This window comes from Ascaphus truei, chromosome 1 (genome assembly GCF_040206685.1).
Source record: "Ascaphus truei isolate aAscTru1 chromosome 1, aAscTru1.hap1, whole genome shotgun sequence".
Classification (NCBI taxonomy): Eukaryota; Metazoa; Chordata; class Amphibia; order Anura; family Ascaphidae; genus Ascaphus; species Ascaphus truei.
Genome location: NC_134483.1, coordinates 6,251,920 through 6,272,184, shown reverse-complemented (window position 1 = coordinate 6,272,184; position 20,265 = coordinate 6,251,920). Strand labels below are relative to the sequence as shown.

The 20,265-nt window shown below is 52.0% G+C and overlaps 1 protein-coding gene across 1 annotated transcript; it reads left to right on the top strand.

Moving 5' to 3' along the window:
- The first annotated feature begins 16,220 nt into the window (after positions 1-16,220).
- Positions 16,221-19,700, top strand: LOC142472375 (CMRF35-like molecule 8). Its single transcript, XM_075579486.1, has 3 exons — positions 16,221-16,351; positions 17,506-17,829; positions 19,582-19,700. The coding sequence occupies exons 1-3, from the start codon at positions 16,312-16,314 to the stop codon at positions 19,698-19,700; spliced, it is 483 nt and encodes a 160-aa protein (XP_075435601.1). The 5' UTR covers positions 16,221-16,311.
- The last annotated feature ends 565 nt before the right edge of the window (positions 19,701-20,265 follow it).

Below are 20,265 nucleotides of genomic sequence, written 5' to 3'. Positions count from 1 at the left end.
TTTCTCCCCCCCGCTCCCCTTTCTCCCCCCCCGCTCCCCTTTCTCCCCCCCCGCTCCCCTTTCTCCCCCCCTCTGCTCCCCTTTCTCCCCCCCTCTGCTCCCCTTTCTCCCCCCCTTTCTCCCCCTCCCGCTCCCCTTTCTCCCCCCCCGCTCCCCTTTCTCCCACCCGCTCCCCTTTCTCCCCCCCCCCCGCTCCCCTTTCTCCCCTCCCGCTCCCCTTTCTCCCCCCCCCGCTCCCCTTTCTTTCCCCCCGCTCCCCTTTCTCCCCCCCGCTCCCCTTTCTCCCCCCCCCGCTCCCCTTTCTCCCCCCCCGCTCCCCTTTCTCCCCCCCCCGCTCCCCTTTCTTTCCCCCCGCTCCCCTTTCTCCCCCCCCGCTCCCCTTTCTCCCCCCCCCGCTCCCCTTTCTCCCCCCCCGCTCCCCTTTCTCCCCCCCCGCTCCCCTTTCTCCCCCCGCTCCCCTTTCTCCCCCCCCGCTCCCCTTTCTCCCCCCCCGCTCCCCTTTCTCCCCCCCCCGCTCCCCTTTCTCCCCCCCCGCTCCCCTTTCTCCCCCCCCCGCTCCCCTTTCTCCCCCCCCCGCTCACCTTTCTCCCCCCCCCCCCGCTCCCCTTTCTCCCCCCCCCGCTCCCCTTTCTCCCCCCCGCTCCCCTTTCTCCCCCCCGCTCCCCTTTCTCCCCCCCCGCTCCCCTTTCTCCCCCCCCCCGCTCCCCTTTCTCCCCCCCCCCCCCGCTCCCCTTTCTCCACCCCCTGCTCCCCTTTCTCCCCCCCCCGAAACCTTTACAACAAATACTCACCTATTGTTCCACGAGTTATAAATAATACTACCTATTACGCATTTACATCCCGGGCAACGCCGGGTCTCTCAGCTAGTACTATATAAGATTTCTATTATTGCTGATAGAGTGAATTCAATATGCCATTTAGAAAGATACATGTTACAATCATTATATAATTCTATTCTAAAAGGTTCTTTTCCACTATATACTGTAAGATTTGGTGATAAGTCTCAATGTCAAACATTATATGTTGAAATATACAAACAACACTGTGACGGGAGGGGGAAATATGGCTGCTGTTTATAAAGGTTCAGCCTGCAATTCCCCCTACCTGTCAGTAATACATGGGTATTGCAGTATATGTTATGTATATATATATATGTCTTTGCCTGGTTCCAGCACCTCAGGAATCGGGTTAATAGGTTTGCAGGAGAATTGTTGCAAATGTTATGCTGCAATCCTACCCACCAATCAGGGCCTGGGCATGTAGGCAGCTCCTTCCTACCCACCAATCAGAGCCTGGGTATGTAGGCAGCACCTTCCTACCCACCAATCAGAGCCGGGCATGTAGGCAGCACCTTCCTACCCACCAATCAGAGCCGGGCATGTAGGCAGCACCTTCCTACCCACCAATCAGAGCCGGGCATGTAGGCAGAACCTTCCTACCCACCAATCAGGGCCGGGCATGTAGGCAGCACCTTCCTACCCACCAATCAGAGCCGGGCATGTAGGCAGCACCTTCCTACCCACCAATCAGAGCCGGGCATGTAGGCAGCACCGTCCTACCCACCAATCAGGGCCTGGGCATGTAGGGAGCACCTTCCTACCCACCAATCAGGGCCTGGGCATGTAGGGAGCACCTTCCTACCCACCAATCAGGGCCTGGGCAAGTAGGGAGCACCTTCCTACCCACCAATCAGGGCCGGGCATGTAGGCAGCACCGTCCTACCCACCAATCAGGGCCTGGGCATGTAGGCAGCACCTTCCTACCCACCAATCAGGGCCGGGCATGTAGGCAGCGCCTTCCTACCCACCAATCATGGCTGGGCATGTAGGCAGCACCGTCCTACCCACCAATCAGGACCTGGGCATGTAGGCAGCACCTTCCTACCCACCAATCAGGGCCTGGGAATGTAGGCAGCAGCTTCCTACCCACCAATCAGGGCCTGGGCATGTAGGCAGCTCCTTCCTACCCACCAATCAGGGCCTGGGCATGTAGGCAGCAGCTTCCTACCCACCAATCAGGGCCTGGGAATGTAGGCAGCAGCTTCCTACCCACCAATCAGGGCCTGGGCATGTAGGCAGCACCGTCCTACCCACCAATCAGGGCCTGGGCATGTAGGCAGCACCTTCCTACCCACCAATCAGGGCCGGGCATGTAGGCAGCACCTTCCTACCCACCAATCAGGGCCTGGGCATGTAGGGAGCACCTTCCTACCCACCAATCAGGGCCTGGGCATGTAGGCAGCACCTTCCTACCCACCAATCAGGGCCTGGGCATGTAGGGAGCACCTTCCTACCCACCAACCAGGGCCTGGGCATGTAGGCAGCACCTTCCTACCCACCAATCAGGGCCTGGGCATGTAGGGAGCACCATCCTACCCACCAATCAGGGCCTGGGCATGTAGGCAGTACCTTCCTACCCACCAATCAGGGCCTGGCATGTAGGCAGCACCGTCCTACCCACCAATCAGGGCCTGGGCATGTAGGCAGCACCTTCCTACCCACCAATCAGGGCCGGGCATGTAGGCAGCACCTTCCTACCCACCAATCAGGGCCTGGGCATGTAGGGAGCACCTTCCTACCAACCAATCAGGGCCTGGGCATGTAGGCAGCACCTTCCTACCCACCAATCAGGGCCTGGGCATGTAGGGAGCACCTTCCTACCCACCAACCAGGGCCTGGGCATGTAGGTAGCACCTTCCTACCCACCAATCAGGGCCTGGGCATGTAGGGAGCACCATCCTACCCACCAATCAGGGCCTGGGCATGTAGGCAGTACCTTCCTACCCACCAATCAGGGCCTGGCATGTAGGCAGCACCTGGCCCTGAGTGTTGCAATGTATGTTTTAAGTGTATAAAAAGGTGGGGAGAGAGACCTGGCAGACAGGGAGGGGGACCCCTAGCAGAAAGGGAGGGAGACCCCTATCAGACAGTGAGGGAGACCCATAGCAGACAGGGAGGGAGACCCCTAGCAGACAGGGAGGGAGACGACCCCTAGCAGACAAGGAGGGAGACCCCTAGCAGACAGGGAGGGAGACCCCTAGCAGACAGGGAGGGAGACCCCTAGCAGACAGGGGGGGAGACCCCTAGCAGACAGGGAGGGTGACCCCTAGCAGACAGGGGGGAGACCCCTAGCAGACAGGGAGGGAGACCCCTAGCAGACAGGGAGGGAGACCCCTAGCAGACAGGGGGGGAGACCCCTAGCAGACAGGGAGGGAGACCCCTGGGAGACAGGGGGGAGACCCCTAGCAGACAGGGAGGGAGACCCCTAGCAGACAGGGAGGGAGACCCCTAGCAGACAGGGAGGGAGACCCCTAGCAGACAGGGAGGGAGACCCCTGGGAGACAGGGAGGGAGACCCCTAGCAGACAGGGGGGGAGACCCCTAGCAGACAGGGGGGGAGACCCCTAGCAGACAGGGGGGGAGACCCCTAGCAGACAGGGAGGGAGACCCCTAGCAGACAGGGAGGGAGACCCCTAGCAGACAGGGAGGGAGACCCCTAGCAGACAGGGAGGGAGACCCCTAGCAGACAGTGAGGGAGACCCCTAGCAGACAGGGAGGGAGACCCCTAGCAGACAGGGAGGGAGACGACCCCTAGCAGACAGGGAGGGAGACGACCCCTAGTAGACAGGGAGGGAGACCCCTAGCAGACAGGGAGGGCGACCCCTAGCAGACAGGGAGGGAGACCCCTAGCAGACAGGGAGGGAGACCCCTAGCAGACAGGGAGGGAGACGACCCCTAGCAGACAGGGAGGGAGACCCCTAGTAGACAGGGAGGGAGACCCCTAGCAGACAGTCCTGGTCTCCCGTGTCTGCCTGGCGATATTGATCCCGGGTATTAGTCCTGGTCTCCCGTGTTCCGTCTGGCGATATTGATCCCGGGTATTAGTCCTGGTCTACCGTGTTCTGTCTGGCGATATTGATCCCTGGTATTAGTCCTGGTCTCCCGTGTTCTGTCTGGCGATATTGATCCCGGGTATTAGTCCTGGTCTCCCGTGTTCTGTCTGGCGATATTGATCCCGGGTATTAGTCCTGGTCTCCCGTGTTCTGCCTGGTGATATTGATCCCGGGTATTAGTCCTGGTCTCCCGTGTCTGCTTGGCGATATTGATCCCTGGTATTAGTCCTAGTCTCCCGTGTCTGTCTGGCGATATTGATCCGTGGTATTAGTCCTGGTCTCCTGTGTTCTGCCTGGCGATATTGATCCCGGGTATCAGTCCTGGTCTCCCGTGTCTGTCTGGCGATATTGATCCCGGGTATTAGTCCTGGTCTCCTGTGTTCTGCCTGGCGATATTGATCCCGGGTATTAGTCCTGGTCTCCCGTGTCTGTCTGGCGATATTGATCCCGGGTATTAGTCCTGGTCTCCTGTGTTCTGTCTGGCGATATTGATCCCGGGTATTAGTCCTGGTCTCCTGTGTTCTGTCTGGCGATATTGATCCCGGGTATTAGTCCTGGTCTCCTGTGTTCTGCCTGGCGATATTGATCCCGGGTATCAGTCCTGGTCTCCCGTGTCTGTCTGGCGATATTGATCCCGGGTATTAGTCCTGGTCTCCTGTGTTCTGCCTGGCGATATTGATCCCGGGTATTAGTCCTGGTCTCCTGTGTTCTGCCTGGCGATATTGATCCCGGGTATCAGTCCTGGTCTCCCGTGTCTGTCTGGCGATATTGATCCCGGGTATTAGTCCTGGTCTCCTGTGTTCTGCCTGGCGATATTGATCCCGGGTATCAGTCCTGGTCTCCCGTGTCTGTCTGGCGATATTGATCCCGGGTATTAGTCCTGGTCTCCTGTGTTCTGCCTGGCGATATTGATCCCGGGTATTAGTCCTGGTCTCCCGTGTCTGTCTGGCGATATTGATCCCTGGTATTAGTCCTGGTCTCCCGTGTTTTGTCTGGCGATATTGATCCCGGGTATTAGTCCTGGTTTCCCGTGTTCTGTCTGGCGATATTGATCCCTGGTATTAGTCCTGGTTTCCCGTGTTCTGTCTGGTAATATTGATCCCTGGGTATTAGTCCTGGTCTCCCGTGTCTGTCTGGCGATATTGATCCCTGGTATTAGTCCTGGTCTCCCGTGTCTGTCTGGCGATATTGATCTCGGGTATTAGTCCTGGTCTCCCATGTTCTGCCTGGCGATATTGATCCCGGGTATTATTCCTGGTCTCCCGTGTCTGTCTGGCGATATTGATCCCTGGTATTAGTCCTGGTCTCCCGTGTCTGGCGATATTGATCCCGGGTATTAGTCCTGGTCTCCCGTGTCTGTATGGGGATATTGATCCCTGGGTATTAGTCCTGGTCTCCTGTGTCTGTCTGGCGATATTGATCCCTGGTATTAGTCCTGGTCTCCCGTGTCTGTCTGGCGATATTGATCCCGGGTATTAGTCCTGGTCTCCCGTGTTTTGCCTGGCGATATTGATCCCGGGTATTAGTCCTGGTCTCCCGTGTCTGTCTGGCGATATTGACCCCGGGTATTAGTCCTGGTCTCCTGTGTTCTGTCTGGCGATATTGTTCCCGGGTATTAGTCCTGGTCTCCCGTGTTTTGCCTGGCGATATTGATCCCGGGTATTAGTCCCGGTCTCCCGTGTTCTGTCTGGCGATATTGATCCCGGGTATTAGTCCTGGTCTCCCGTGTCTGTCTGGCGATATTGATTCAGGATATTAGTCCTGGTCTACCGTGTCTGTCTGGCGATATTGATCCCGGGTATTAGTCCTGGTCTCCCGTGTCTGTCTGGCGATATTGACCCCGGGTATTAGTCCTGGTCTCCCGTGTCTGTCTGGCAATATTGATCCCTGGTATTAGTTCTGGTCTCCCGTGTCTGGCGATATTGATCCCGGGTATTAGTCCTGGTCTCCCGTGTCTGTATGGGGATATTGATCCCTGGTATTTGTCCTGGTCTCCCGTGTTCTGTCTGGCGATATTGATCCCTGGTATTAGTCCTGGTCTCCCGTGTCTGTCTGGCGATATTGATCCCGGGTATTAGTCCTGGTCTCCCATGTTCTGCCTGGCGATATTGATCCCGGGTATTAGTCCTGGTCTCCCGTGTCTGTCTGGCGATATTGATCCCTGGTATTAGTCCTGGTCTCCCATGTCTGTCTGGTGATATTGATCCCTGGTATTAGTCCTGGTCTCCCGTGTTCTGTCTGGTGATATTGATCCCTGGGTGTTAGTCCTGGTCTCCCGTGTCTGTCTGGCGATATTGATCCCGGGTATTAGTCCTGATCTCCCGTGTTCTGCCTGGCGATATTGATCCCTGGTATTAGTCCTGGTCTCCCGTGTCTGTGTGGCGATATTGATCCCGGGTATTAGTCCTGATCTCCCGTGTTCTGCCTGGCGATATTGATCCCTGGTATTAGTCCTGGTCTCCCGTGTTCTGTCTGGCGATATTGATCCCTGGTATTAGTCCTGGTCTCCCGTGTCTGTCGATATTGACCCTGGGTATTAGTCCTGGTTTCCCGTGTTCTGTCTGGCGATATTGATCCCTGGTATTAGTCCCGGTCTCCCGTGTCTGTCTGGCGATATTGATCCCGGGTATTAGTCCTGGTCTCCCATGTTCTGCCTGGCGATATTGATCCCGGGTATTAGTCCTGGTCTCCCGTGTCTGTCTGGCTATATTGATCCCTGGTATTAGTCCTGGTCTCCTGTGTCTGTCTGGCGATATTGATCCCTAGTATTAGTCCTGGTCTCCCGTGTTCTGTCTGGTGATATTGATACCTGGGTATTAGTCCTGGTCTCCCGTGTCTGTCTGGCGATATTGATCCCTTGTATTAGTCCTGGTCTCCCGTGTCTGTCTGGCGATATTGATCCCGGGTATTAGTCCTGATCTCCCGTGTTCTGCCTGGCGATATTGATCCCGGGTATTAGTCCTGGTCTCCCGTGTTCTGTCTGGCGATATTGATCCCGGGTATTAGTCCTGGTCTCCCGTGTCTGTCTGGCGATATTGATCCCTGGTATTAGTCCTGGTCTCCCGTGTCTGTCTGGCGATATTGATCTGTGGTATTAGTCCTGGTCTCCTGTGTTCTGTCTGGCGATATTGATCCCGGGTATTAGTCCTGATCTCCCGTGTTCTGCCTGGCGATATTGATCCCGGGTATTAGTCCTGGTCTCCCGTGTTCTGTCTGGCGATATTGATCCCGGGTATTAGTCCTGGTCTCCCGTGTCTGTCTGGCGATATTGATCCCTGGTATTAGTCCTGGTCTCCCGTGTCTGTCTGGCGATATTGATCTGTGGTATTAGTCCTGGTCTCCTGTGTTCTGTCTGGCGATATTGATCCCGGGTATTAGTCCTGGTCTCCCGTGTCTGTCTGGCGATATTGATCCCGGGTATCAGTCCTGGTCTCCCGTGTCTGTCTGGCGATATTGATCCCGGGTATTAGTCCTGGTCTCCCGTGTTCTGTCTGGCGATGTTGATCCCGGGTATTAGTCCTGGTCTCCTGTGTTCTGTCTGGCGATATTGATCCCGGGTATTAGTCCTGGTCTCCCGTGTCTGTCTGGCGATATTGATCCCGGGTATCAGTCCTGGTCTCCCGTGTCTGTCTGGCGATATTGATCCCGGGTATTAGTCCTGGTCTCCCGTGTTCTGCCTGGCGATATTGATCCCGGGTATTAGTCCTGGTCTCCCGTGTCTGTCTGGCGATATTGATCCCTGGTATTAGTCCTGGTCTCCCGTGTCTGTCTGGCGATATTGATCCCTGGTATTAGTCCTGGTCTCCCGTGTTCTGTCTGGTGATATTGATCCCTGGGTATTAGTCCTGGTCTCCCGTGTCTGTCTGGCGATATTGATCCCTGGTATTAGTCCTGGTCTCCCGTGTCTTGTCTGGCGATATTGATCCCGGGTATTAGTCCTGATCTCCCGTGTTCTGCCTGGCGATATTGATCCCGGGTATTAGTCCTGGTCTCCTGTGACTGTCTGGCGATATTGATCCCTGGTATTAGTCCTCGTCTCCCGTGTTCTGTCTGGCGATATTGATCCCGGGTATTAGTCCTGGTCTCCCGTGCCTGTCTGGCGATATTGATCCCTGGTATTAGTCCTAGTCTCCCGTGTCTGTCTGGCGATATTGATCCGTGGTATTAGTCCTGGTCTCCTGTGTTCTGTCTGGCGATATTGATCCCGGGTATTAGTCCTGGTCTCCCGTGTCTGTCTGGCGATATTGATCCCCGGGTATTAGTCCTGGTCTCCCGTGTCTGTCTGGCGATATTGATCCCTGGTATTAGTCCTGGTCTCCCGTGTTCTGTCTGGCGATATTGATCCCTGGTATTTGTCCAGGTCTCCTGTGTTCTGTCGGGCGATATTGATCCCTGGTATTAGTCCTCGTCTCCCGTGTTCTGTCTGGCGATATTGATCCCGGGTATTAGTCCTGGTCTCCCGTGTCTGTCTGGCGATATTGATCCCTGGTATTAGTCCTAGTCTCCCGTGTCTGTCTGGCGATATTGATCCCTGGTATTAGTCCTGGTCTCCCGTGTTCTGTCTGGCGATATTGATCCCGGGTATTAGTCCTGGTCTCCCGTGTCTGTCTGGCGATATTGATCCCTGGTATTAGTCCTGGTCTCCCGTGTTCTGTCTGGCGATATTGATCCCTGGTATTAGTCCTGGTCTCCCGTGTTCTGTCTGACGATATTGATCCCGGGTATTAGTGCTGGTCTCCCGTGTCTGTCTGGCGATATTGATCCCTGGTATTTGTCCAGGTCTCCTGTGTTCTGTCGGGCGATATTGATCCTGGGTATTAGTCCTGGTCTCCCGTGTTCTGTCTGGCGATATTGATCCCTGGTATTTGTCCAGGTCTCCTGTGTTCTGTCGGGCGATATTGATCCCGGGTATTAGTCCTGGTCTCCCGTATTCTGTCTGGCGATATTGATCCCGGGTATTAGTCCTGGTCTCCCGTGTTCTGTCTGGCGATATTGATCCCGGGTATTAGTCCTGGGCTCCCGTGTTCTGTCTGGCGATATTGATCCCGGGTATTAGTCCTGGTCTCCCGTGTCTGTCTGGCGATATTGATCCCGGGTATTAGTCCTGGTCTCCCGTGTCTGCCTGGAGATATTGATCCCGGGTATTAGTCCTGGTCTCCCGTGTCTGTCTGGCGATATTGATCCCTATTAGTCCTGGTCTCCCGTGTTCTGTCTGGCGATATTGATCCCGGGTATTAGTCCTGGTCTCCTGTGTTCTGCCTGGCGATATTGATCCCGGGTATTAGTCCTGGTCTCCCGTGTCTGCCTGGCGATATTGATCCCGGGTATTAGTCCTGGTCTCCCGTGTCTGTCTGGCGATATTGATCCCTGGTATTAGTCCTGGTCTCCCGTGTTCTGTCTGGCGATATTGATCCCTGGTATTAGTCCTGGTCTCCTGTGTTCTGTCTGGCGATATTGATCCTGGGTATTAGTCCCGGTCTCCCGTGACAAACATATCTCCTCTTCTGTTTTTGTTTTTATTATGTGGGATTTAATATATTTCTCTATGTATCTATTCCTATTTATAGGAGTATTTTGGTTCTTTCTAACTATACTAAGAGACATCGCAGACATACCATGTGACCAGAGAGGAGTAAATATCTCATCTAAATTTCAACCTAACATCTCTGAATAGGTTAAATATCTTTTATAAACACTTCAGACATTTAATTACAAACTATTATGCTTGCAATAGGCAATTCCCTGAGTGAAACTATTTTCTATATATTATGTACACACAGATACCCAACAGGCTCTTAGAAATATTATATATGTTATAACAAAATTATTCAGGACTAATTGAGTGTAAAAGTAACATAGTAATTTCTTATTCGTTCCAATGCGTGATACATTTGTTTTCTTTGTGTATAAGTATCGATTTAGTGTGTACTTAATGTTTATATACACCTAATGCATTTTGCCCAATGGAGGATTGATATCGCTCTATATAATCTTAAAATGAATAGATAATCTAAGATATAATGACTTGTCTCCAATGGGATAAAGCATTGATTGAAACGTTGGGTGATTATTGATCGGCGGTAACGCAGACAGAGGCTAGAGGTGGAAAGAGACCCGACCAAGGAGCCCTTGGAAGCAGAATAGCTCCGGAGCGAGATCTCGCGAGATTGGGAGTAGAACACGTGACGTGGAAGTGTGCGGCGGTCAGGGAGATCAGACGCCGGCACACAGAGCAGGACGGTCTACAAACGGACTCCCAGCATCAGGTATACACAAACGGACAATAGCGGGTCGGGGCACAAAGTGTGAGAGACTCACTTTGATTATACTCTCTCCCACTGCCCATTTTAATACTCACAGTATGTGTGAGTATATTACCTATATGTTTATAGGATTTTTATATTTTAATAAAACTGTGTTACACTATATATCTCTTATCTATCTCCACCCTTACATGGTATTCATCCTGAATTGAAAATAAATTCAATCAAGAAGGGAAACCACCAAAAGTGTGAATAAATCTATTCATATCCAAGCAGAGGAGACAACAGAGTTCCAGATCCCATTTATGTGGTAAAAGCCGATATTCACCATCAAAGGATGATTGTATCTCTCACCATCTGTATATGATGCTTATTGAGACATACTACTCTATGTCCCCTCCCGCTTTCTCTTTTCTGCTCATTCTTCCACAATATACATAGGATTCAGAGAGAGGTGGACACCTTTCCCTTGCAAAGTCCTGCTCAACGCACTTCCCATGTTCCAGCTGACCATATTTGCAGACTTAAGACAGAAATAAATCTCTAACCTATAGAGGAAATGGGGACATCACTGCCCAGCTTAGCCCTACTTTTCCCTTCCTCGGCTTCCTCGGGTACTGGAGCAGCCAGGGGGGGTAAAGTGCATTGGGCTTGGCATAGGGAGGTCACCCAGGACGTGACCTTTGGGGTTAAGGGACTCTGCTTCCTCTGCCCTCAGGAGGAAGTAGTCCTGACTTTCCTCCATTATTATTCAGGTTGTTAGTCTTGTTTTACTGTTATTACTTCATGCCTTGTGTTTTAATAATGTGTATGTAGCCATGCCACCTGTGGCTACTAACTTGCCCTACTCCTGGCAGTAAGCCCTAGTAGAGTCAGGCTGCCAGTATAACTTGCCCTACTCCTGGCAGTAAGCCCTAGTAGAGTCAGGCTGCCAGTATAACTTGCCCTACTCCTGGCAGTAAGCCCTAGTAGAATCAGGCTGCCAGTATAACTTGCCCTACTCCTGGCAGTAAGCCCTAGTAGAATCAGGCTGCCAGTATAACTTGACCTACTCCTGGCAGTAAGCCCTAGTAGAGTCAGGCTGCCAGTATAACTTGACCTACTCCTGGCAGTAAGCCCTAGTAGAATCAGGCTGCCAGTATAACTTGACCTACTCCTGGCAGTAAGCCCTAGTAGAGTCAGGCTGCCAGTATAACTTGCCCTACTCCTGGCAGTAAGCCCTAGTAGAGTCAGGCTGCCAGTATAACTTGCCCTACTCCTGGCAGTAAGCCCTAGTAGAATCAGGCTGCCAGTATAACTTGCCCTACTCCTGGCAGTAAGCCCTAGTAGAATCAGGCTGCCAGTATAACTTGCCCTACTCCTGGCAGTAAGCCCTAGTAGAATCAGGCTGCCAGTATAACTTGCCCTACTCCTGGCAGTAAGCCCTAGTAGAATCAGGCTGCCAGTATAACCTGCCCTACTCCTGGCAGTAAGCCCTAGTAGAGTCAGGCTGCCAGTATAACTTTCCCTACTCCTGGCAGTAAGCCCTAGTAGAATCAGGCTGCCAGTATAACTTGCCCTACTCCTGGCAGTAAGCCCTAGTAGAATCAGGCTGCCAGTATAACTTGCCCTACTCCTGGCAGTAAGCCCTAGTAGAATCAGGCTGCCAGTATAACCTGCCCTACTCCTGGCAGTAAGCCCTAGTAGAATTAGGCTGCCAGTATAACTTGCCCTACTCCTGGCAGTAAGCCCTAGTAGAGTCAGGCTGCCAGTATAACTTGCCCTACTCCTGGCAGTAAGCCCTAGTAGAGTCAGGCTGCCAGTATAACTTGCCCTACTCCTGGCAGTAAGCCCTAGTAGAGTCAGGTTGCCAGTATAACTTGCCCTACTCCTGGCAGTAAGCCCTAGTAGAATCAGGCTGCCAGTATAACTTGCCCAACTCCTGGCAGTAAGCCCTAGTAGAATTAGGCTGCCAGTATAACTTGCCCTACTCCTGGCAGTAAGCCCTAGTAGAATCAGGCTGCCAGTATAACTTGCCCTACTCCTGGCAGTAAGCCCTAGTAGAATCAGGCTGCCAGTATAACTTGCCCTACTCCTGGCAGTAAGCCCTAGTAGAATCAGGCTGCCAGTATAACTTGCCCTACTCTTGGCAGTAAGCCCTAGTAGAGTCAGGCTGCCAGTATAACCTGCCCTACTCCTGGCAGTAAGCCCTAGTAGAATCAGGCTGCCAGTATAACTTGACCTACTCTTGGCAGTAAGCCCTAGTAGAATCAGGCTGCCAGTATAACCTGCCCTACTGCTGGCAGTAAGCCCTAGTAGAATCAGGCTGCCAGTATAACTTGCCCTACTCCTGGCAGTAAGCCCCAGTAGAATCAGGCAGCAAGTATAACCTGCCCTACTCCTGGCAGTAAGCCCTAGTAGAGTCAGGCTGCCAGTATAACTTTCCCTACTCCTGGCAGTAAGCCCTAGTAGAATCAGGCTGCCAGTATAACTTGCCCTACTCCTGGCAGTAAGCCCTAGTAGAGTCAGGCTTCCAGTATAACTTGCCCTACTCCTGGCAGTAAGCCCTAGTAGAGTCAGGCTGCCAGTATAACCTGCCCTACTCCTGGCAGTAAGCCCTAGTAGAGTCAGGTTGCCAGTATAACTTGCCCTACTCCTGGCAGTAAGCCCTAGTAGAGTCAGGCTGCCAGTATAACTTGCCCTACTCCTGGCAGTAAGCCCTAGTAGAGTCAGGCTTCCAGTATAACTTTCCCTACTCCTGGCAGTAAGCCCTAGTAGAGTCAGGCTGCCAGTATAACTTGCCCTACTCCTGGCAGTAAGCCCTAGTAGAGTCAGGCTTCCAGTATAACCTGCCCTACTCCTGGCAGTAAGCCCTAGTAGAGTCAGGCTGCCAGTATAACTTGCCCTACTCCTGGCAGTAAGCCCTAGTAGAGTCAGGCTGCCAGTATAACTTGCCCTACTCCTGGCAGTAAGCCCTAGTAGAGTCAGGCTGCCAGTATAACTTGCCCTACTCCTGGCAGTAAGCCCTAGTAGAGTCAGGCTGCCAGTATAACTTGCCCTACTCCTGGCAGTAAGCCCTAGTAGAGTCAGGCTGCCAGTATAACCTGCCCTACTCCTGGCAGTAAGCCCTAGTAGAATCAGGCTGACCGTAGTCAGTGTGGAGTTTTCCCCCTTTTGGTGCTGCACTTGAGTGACAGTGAGAGGCGGTGACATCAAGCCTGAGGCCTCGCTCAGACAGAAGGCGATGCGGCGTGCGCACGTCCGTCGCAAATTTGGGTTGTGCGGTGGGAGTTTTCAAACTGAAAACTCCACTGACGGCAAAGTGCAGCGTTGTCGCTGCGACATTTTGCCGGCACAACCCAAATTGTAATTTGGGGCTACAGTCGTGTGACGCGAGCTGGTTCAGCCAATAGAGGCGAACCAGCTCCGTGACGCGTTCGTTACATGGCCCCACCATGCCCCCAAACGGCGCGAAAGCGATGGGTGTAGATAGAGCACAGCTCCAGACGCCCTGCAATGTCAGGCAGGAAAACAAACCAGGCCACTCCGCAGTAGTATGAAACAAAAACTATATTTAATGCTAACTACACATACAGGGAAAAAAAAGGACAAAAAGAACGCACCTTGATAAAGTACTCCTGTACGAAACGCGTAGGTGCGTTCTTTTTGTCCTTTTTTTTCCCTGTATGTGTAGTTAGCATTAAATATAGTTTTTGTTTCATACTACTGCGGAATGGCCTGGTTTGTTTTCCTGCCTGACATTGCAGGATGTCTGGAGCTGTGCTCTATCTACACCCATCGCTTTCCTGTATCTACTAACGGATGGACTGCACGCTGAAGATCCTGAGAGTGCCCCCTGGACGGAGCAGGTAAAGTGCCATAGAGCCTTATTCAAATCCTGCTGTTCATGGACATTGTTCCTTCATTAATATACTGTTTGGGTGATTATTGTGTACATCCCTGTGGCTGTCTCAACTGACTCCACCTGTCACTTCCCCTACAGTTACTACGCAGTTTCATTGCATTTAATTGAGGGGCACTCCATTATCACTGGACAACCATATTATGGTTTTATTATGCTAATGTCTTATGTGGATATTTGTTCAACTTGAGCACCACATACACCACGTTTCCCCAAACGGCGCGATCTGGCTCCTGCTGTTTGAGCACAGATCGCTGTGCTGCAGGAGCGCGCGGCGGGGTCGCGAACGCTAGCAAGGTGGTGTAGCAGCCTGTCTGAGCGAGCCCTGAACATGTCCAATCGTGGGACAGACCTGGTGCCCTCCTCCTGGCTGTACTAAGGGCAGTGCCGCCCCAAATTTAGTAGCGCCTCTCCCCTCAATTGAGGCAGGGATCACACAGGATTGCCTGGAACTTGGCCTTCGCTGTTCCTCTTACCCTTGGGGGAGAGTGAGTGATACCCTATACCCCTGGTCCTGCTAGAGGGCCAGGGAAGAGCGAGGACATCTGCAGGGGCCTGCCCTGTAGTGGTAGTCCAGGTGACAATCCTCAAGTTGACCATCCCAGAGATCTGCCTTGTTCCTGTACTGTACAGACCAAGAGAATAAACCGTTCCTGTTGATACACTCCCGCCTAGTGTGTGATCTTACTGGGGGGAGAAGTGAATAGTTCTACTGCAGGAGATCATCTTCACCTATCTGAAGCCTACAGCAGATGGAAGCGCTGCACTGCTAGAGAACCATGTGGGTAATGTACCCCAGAAACCTGATCCTGTGTCCCCACAACCATCGGCGGACAGCTCAGCCCTCCTGTTACCAACAGATGTCATGCACCACCCGAACAGTAATGGCCAGATCTCCCAGAGGGTGGAGGAAACACCGTTACATGTGTAACCCTGTTTCCCCCACCCAATCTCACATAGGGCCTATCTTGGAAAAAGCTGCTCTGGTTACTCATGGTAGTGTGGTGCAAACTTGCTGGTAACAGGGGGCCCTGAGTCTCCCGCATGGTGTTATAGGGGATGACAGGACAGGCTTCTGGGGTCTTGCCCAAATCATACGGTGACAGCACCTCCATCTCTTGCATCCCCCAGATGTGTGGGGAGAAATCTCTGCAGGAGAACTCTCTCTTCTCCTCCCTGATAGATTTCAGTCTCAGGCCAGGAGAACGTAGAAACAGTTGATCCCTATTCAGTCTCTCTCTCTGAATCACAGCAGTGCACAGCTTACACTGAATACCTTCTGATCACTCAGGTCTTCACCTTTAGGATGTCCCTGGACCTTCACTCCTGGCCACCAACAACCAGGAGCAGTCCTTACTCTTCCCTTACCCCCTTGTGGGGTAAGGGGAATAGTCTTCCACCTATCCCTGCTGGGAAGGCCTCGGTAAGCAGAGCCCTGCACTACTGAGTTGGAGAGACCACACCTCTATCATGGTAGAGGCACAGCAACACTAAATTGAGATGTGCAACCCCTTAAGTCAGTTCCAGTAAGAACCAGCCCCCTGTCCCTGATTGGGCAGCAGGCCTGATTGCACTACCTTCTCTGACTCACTGAGCTGCCAGGTGTGGGGAAAACCCATGATTACTCCTGGCAAACCTGCCCTTACCATGGATTGCAGCCAGGAGGAGGGCAGAATAATAGCCCAAAACCTACCAGGGCTACACATGTAAAAGAGAAAAGAAAGATGGACTGATATAAAAAAGGCAGGATGGATTAAAAAAGTGGGGACGCGTTCGGTAGTTGATGGATCAGGTTTATAAATAGGTGCAGCTACGCTGGCAGGGTAAGGGAGATGTTATGTCTCCAGTAGGTTTAGACAAATCCAATCTCGGATACTATGTGAACTGTGGGAAAAAGGTTGTTTTTGGACGGGCGCGGGGCACGTAGGATTACTCGAAGGCTGCAAGTTCAAGTTAGTTAAAAACACTTATACTTGTCTGATTTTTGTAAAGCAAGGAGTCAGCCCCCAGAATGATATCCTGACACCTAGTCCTAGGAGAGGCAGCACGTTAAAGTCCCGTTCCCAGGACTCCGTGTCTGAGCCTGTAATCACAGAGGATGTCGCTCATCTTCCTCCGGCAACGAAGCAGAAGGAAATGTGTGTGCTGCAGGTTGTGAAACACAATGTGTGACATAAGCATTGCCACTGATACAGAGTGACAAAGCGGTGTCACTTCTCCATTCTCCGGCAGCACGAGCTGTGCCTGGTGAGCAGAATGAGGCTGGCACTTGCCTGGGTCCTTGTGCTCGGTGCAGGTGAGTCTGTGACATTATTAATAATAGTATATAATATATAATATACAACATTGCATTGGGTAAAGGTAAACTGGCTAGGTAATCACATAGTGTAAACCTGTACAGGCCACAGAGGGGAGCTACACTACCTTACAGTATAATAATTGTGATGACCTTTAATGTTAGGGAGAGTTAATAGAGGCATCGTTTATTTCCCATGATTCTGTCCTATGTCATCTTAATAATCTCAACACATAGTTATGATTATAGGTAGTAGCAGCAGTAGCAATATTAGAGGGAGGGTTGGAGTGTATGTAACACAGGAAGCTGTACACATATCGATCTGCGTGTAATTCAGATAATTTAATGATTTAGTCCTCACTTAAAATATCCGATTGTATTATTGATGTACGGTATACCTCTCCTGTCCGCTGTTTGTTGGCATTAAATGAGTTTTTTTATCGTTGTTGTCCTCTGCCTGTCTGTTTATGCTGTTTTATCACTGACGCACACATTCTCAGCACGCTCCAGCTCCAAACACCCACCGGCTGGAGCATGCTGGGAATGTGTGTTCATTTACTTCCTGACTGGTAACAGTCTTTTGGAGGTAGGTGGCATCTCCCCCCAGAGCTCACCCCTCCCCACCTTTTTAACGTGGGAGGTTCTGGCATTTTGCTGAAGGGACAGGACTCACTGCAGTTCCTTCCCCTCATACAGAGGTAACAGGAAGGGTTCCCAGTTTTAGTGTTAGGACCTGCATTAATTTGGTTATACCTTGACGTTTGGTATGCAGGCTTATAACGCTTTGGCCAAAGGGTTTAACTAAATAACCAAGTAATTATTATTATTGAAGTATTTATACTTTATACGTATTATTCTATATGTTTTGTCAATTGGAAGTAGCATTAGGCACCCCTGTCTTTTGTTTTGTTTTTTCACTGATCCTTGCAGGAGCTGCTGTGACCCGTATCTCCTCTTGTAGCCTACAACTAAAAGCATAGATTCGTAAATGAATAAACCATGATTACCCTGCAGCATGACACTTCAATCAGAGCACCCATAGACTGACCCCATTAGGAGGTGTGGCAGACAGGTTTCTGCCGGCCTCATGCTGTACTTTCTGACCCAGTAATCTGAGGCTTTGGCTGATTCTGTGATGTCTCCTTTCTCCGCAGCTGTCTGTGCGGGGAAGCGGAAAGTGACAGAGATGCGAGGCAGCGAAGGAGAGACGGTAACGGTGACATATAAGTATGAGGGCCGCTATAAGGGAGACAGGAAGTTCTTCTGCAGGGCGACGGAGGGCAAGCGGCATTGCATCTACACAACCAAACTCCAAGAAGGGAGGAACAAGAGGTTCTCCATCCAGGACAACCCCGAGAAGAAGACATTCACTGTGAGAGTGGAGCAGCTCGAGAGATCAGACGCCGGCATTTACTACTGTGGGATCTCCTGCTGCGATAACGAGATCTCCTCCCGCATCCGTCTCACGGTTACTCCAGGTCAGGCACACACAGCTTTTCTATTTTGATCTGGGCAATCTATAAACAGTAGATCGTTTATCTGCAGATGTAGCACAGCGCTGGGTCTCCTTTAACCTTTTCACTGCCGCAATGACCAGCAGAGCATTGCAATGCATTGTGAACAGGGCAAGAAGGGAACAAGGGGGGCTCCAGGGACAAATGGTTGGTGGCCTGGCAACGTCTCGGCAATCAAAAAAGTTTTCGGCTATGTGAATGTTTTATAAATATCTACTTTTCCCTAAAGGTCGATACGATAGTCATTATCCATTCTCATTGGTCATTCAAAGTAATAAGTATTAATAACCATTATAGGCTAAAGCAGTAAAATTCCGGGCATTACTGAAATCCCTGCTCTCTGATTGGTCAGAATTCCGGGCATTTTTCATTCAGTAATGCCCGGAATTTTTGACAACTCACCTCAAAGCAGAGATGCAGAAAAAAACCGGCAAGTTGAAATCTTAACTTCAGCAGCTCCTCTCCTCACTGGTCACACTGAACACTGCAGCACAAGCAGCCTCTCCCCCCCTCTCCTCCCTCTCTCCCCCTCCCCCCCTCTCCCCCCCTCTCTCTCCCTCTCTCTCACAGCTGCTAGAGCTGTCAGAAGCTGCTGTGTCCCAACTGGTAACTTTTTTGCTTGCAACAAAGTAATGTTTCTCACCACATCTATTGCCTGTGCTGCTGTAAGGTGATTTGTATTTCTTTTTATTTAGTTGCAGTTAATATCAGAGTCCCCCTACTTCTCTCCCCCTTCTCTCCCACATCTTCCCTCCACCCACCTCTCCCCCTCCATTCCCCCCAATTCTCCCCCTCACCCCTTTACTACCCTCACCTCTCCCTTTTCTCCCCTCTCCTCTCTCCCCCTCATCTCTCTCTCTCTCTCCCCCTCACCTCTCTCTCCCCCCCTCACCTCTCTCTTCCCCCTCACCTCTCTCTTCCCCCCTCACCTCTCTCTTCCCCCTTCACCTTCTCTTCCCCCTCACCTCTCCCCCCCTACCTCTCTCCCCTCACCTCCCTCTTCCACCTTTACTACCCTCACCTCTCCCTTTTCTCCCCTCTCCTCTCTCCCCCTAATCTCTCTCTCTCTCTCCCCCTCACCTCTCTCTCCCCCCCTCACCTCTCTCTTCCCCCTCACCTCTCTCTTCCCCCCTCACCTCTCTCTTCCCCCTTCACCTTCTCTTCCCCCTCACCTCTCCCCCCCTACCTCTCTCCCCTCACCTCCCTCTTCCACCCCCACCTCCCTCTTCCCCCCCTCACCTCCCTCTTCCCCCTTCCTCACCTCCCTCTTCCCCCCTTACATCCCTCTTTCCCCCCTCACATCCCTCTTTTCCCCCTCACATCCCTCTTCCCCCCTGACCTCCCTCTTGCCCTCCCTTACATCCCTCTTTCCCCCTCAACTCCCTCATCCCCCCTCACCTCTCTCCCCCCACCACTTCTCTCTTCCCCCCTCCTTCACTTCTCTCCCCCCCCCCTAAACCTCTCTCTCCCGCCACTCAGCCCTCTCATCTTCTACTTTACTTATTTTTCCTACACAGGTATATACACTGATAAAAATCAAGGCCTCGGGCCTGCAACTCTTCCAGCCAGGGCATTATTGGCCAGTAATGCCCTGTTCTTCGGGGATTATTACTTAAATAATGGCGATCACGCTTTAGTGAGCTGTTCCCATTAAACCTTGTCTCTCGCCCCGGTGGACACTAATAATATTGTGCCTCTTTCTCTCTTTTCCGTTAGGCACAAAGTCGGAGATCCCAAAACCTAACCCTTACCCTGCGACCTCATCCCGGCCTACGGTTACCCAGGAGACGTTCACATTCTCTGGAGGTGAAGACGACGTTACTGAATCTAGGTGAGAACCTGAGACATTGAGGTCTTAGTTCTGCACTGTCTTGTCCTGCTCACCCGTCAGACAAGGGGACCCCATCCAGGGGGCTTCTCGGGCTGTGGGAGGCCCAGGAATTTGGCTATGTGACATGTTTTACATTGCTCCCTCCTCCTCTAACTTTGAATGCTTGAGTTATGGAAAGCGAGTAACCAAAACGTACCTACTGTACAGATGCAGCCACCAGTATTAGAAGCCATACCTGTGAGATTCTGGGGCAGTCTCACAGTAAATGCCCCAACATTTCTGTGAGGTTCTTAATGGCCCATCGGATTAGCACAGCGGGGGTCCCATTCAAACTGCATCCAACTGAATGGGACTGCAGGGACCCCCGCTGTATTTATCCAATGGGCCATTAAGAATCTCACAGAAATGTTGAGGCATTAACTAGGAGACTGCCCCAGAATATAAAACTCAAGCCTTCTAATACTCCTGGCTGCACCTGTAATTGGCCAAACCCTTTGCTAGGCAGTTACACACGGACGCTCTGCACAATTATATGTAGACATTCTACACACAGCTGTAAAGCTGAAGAG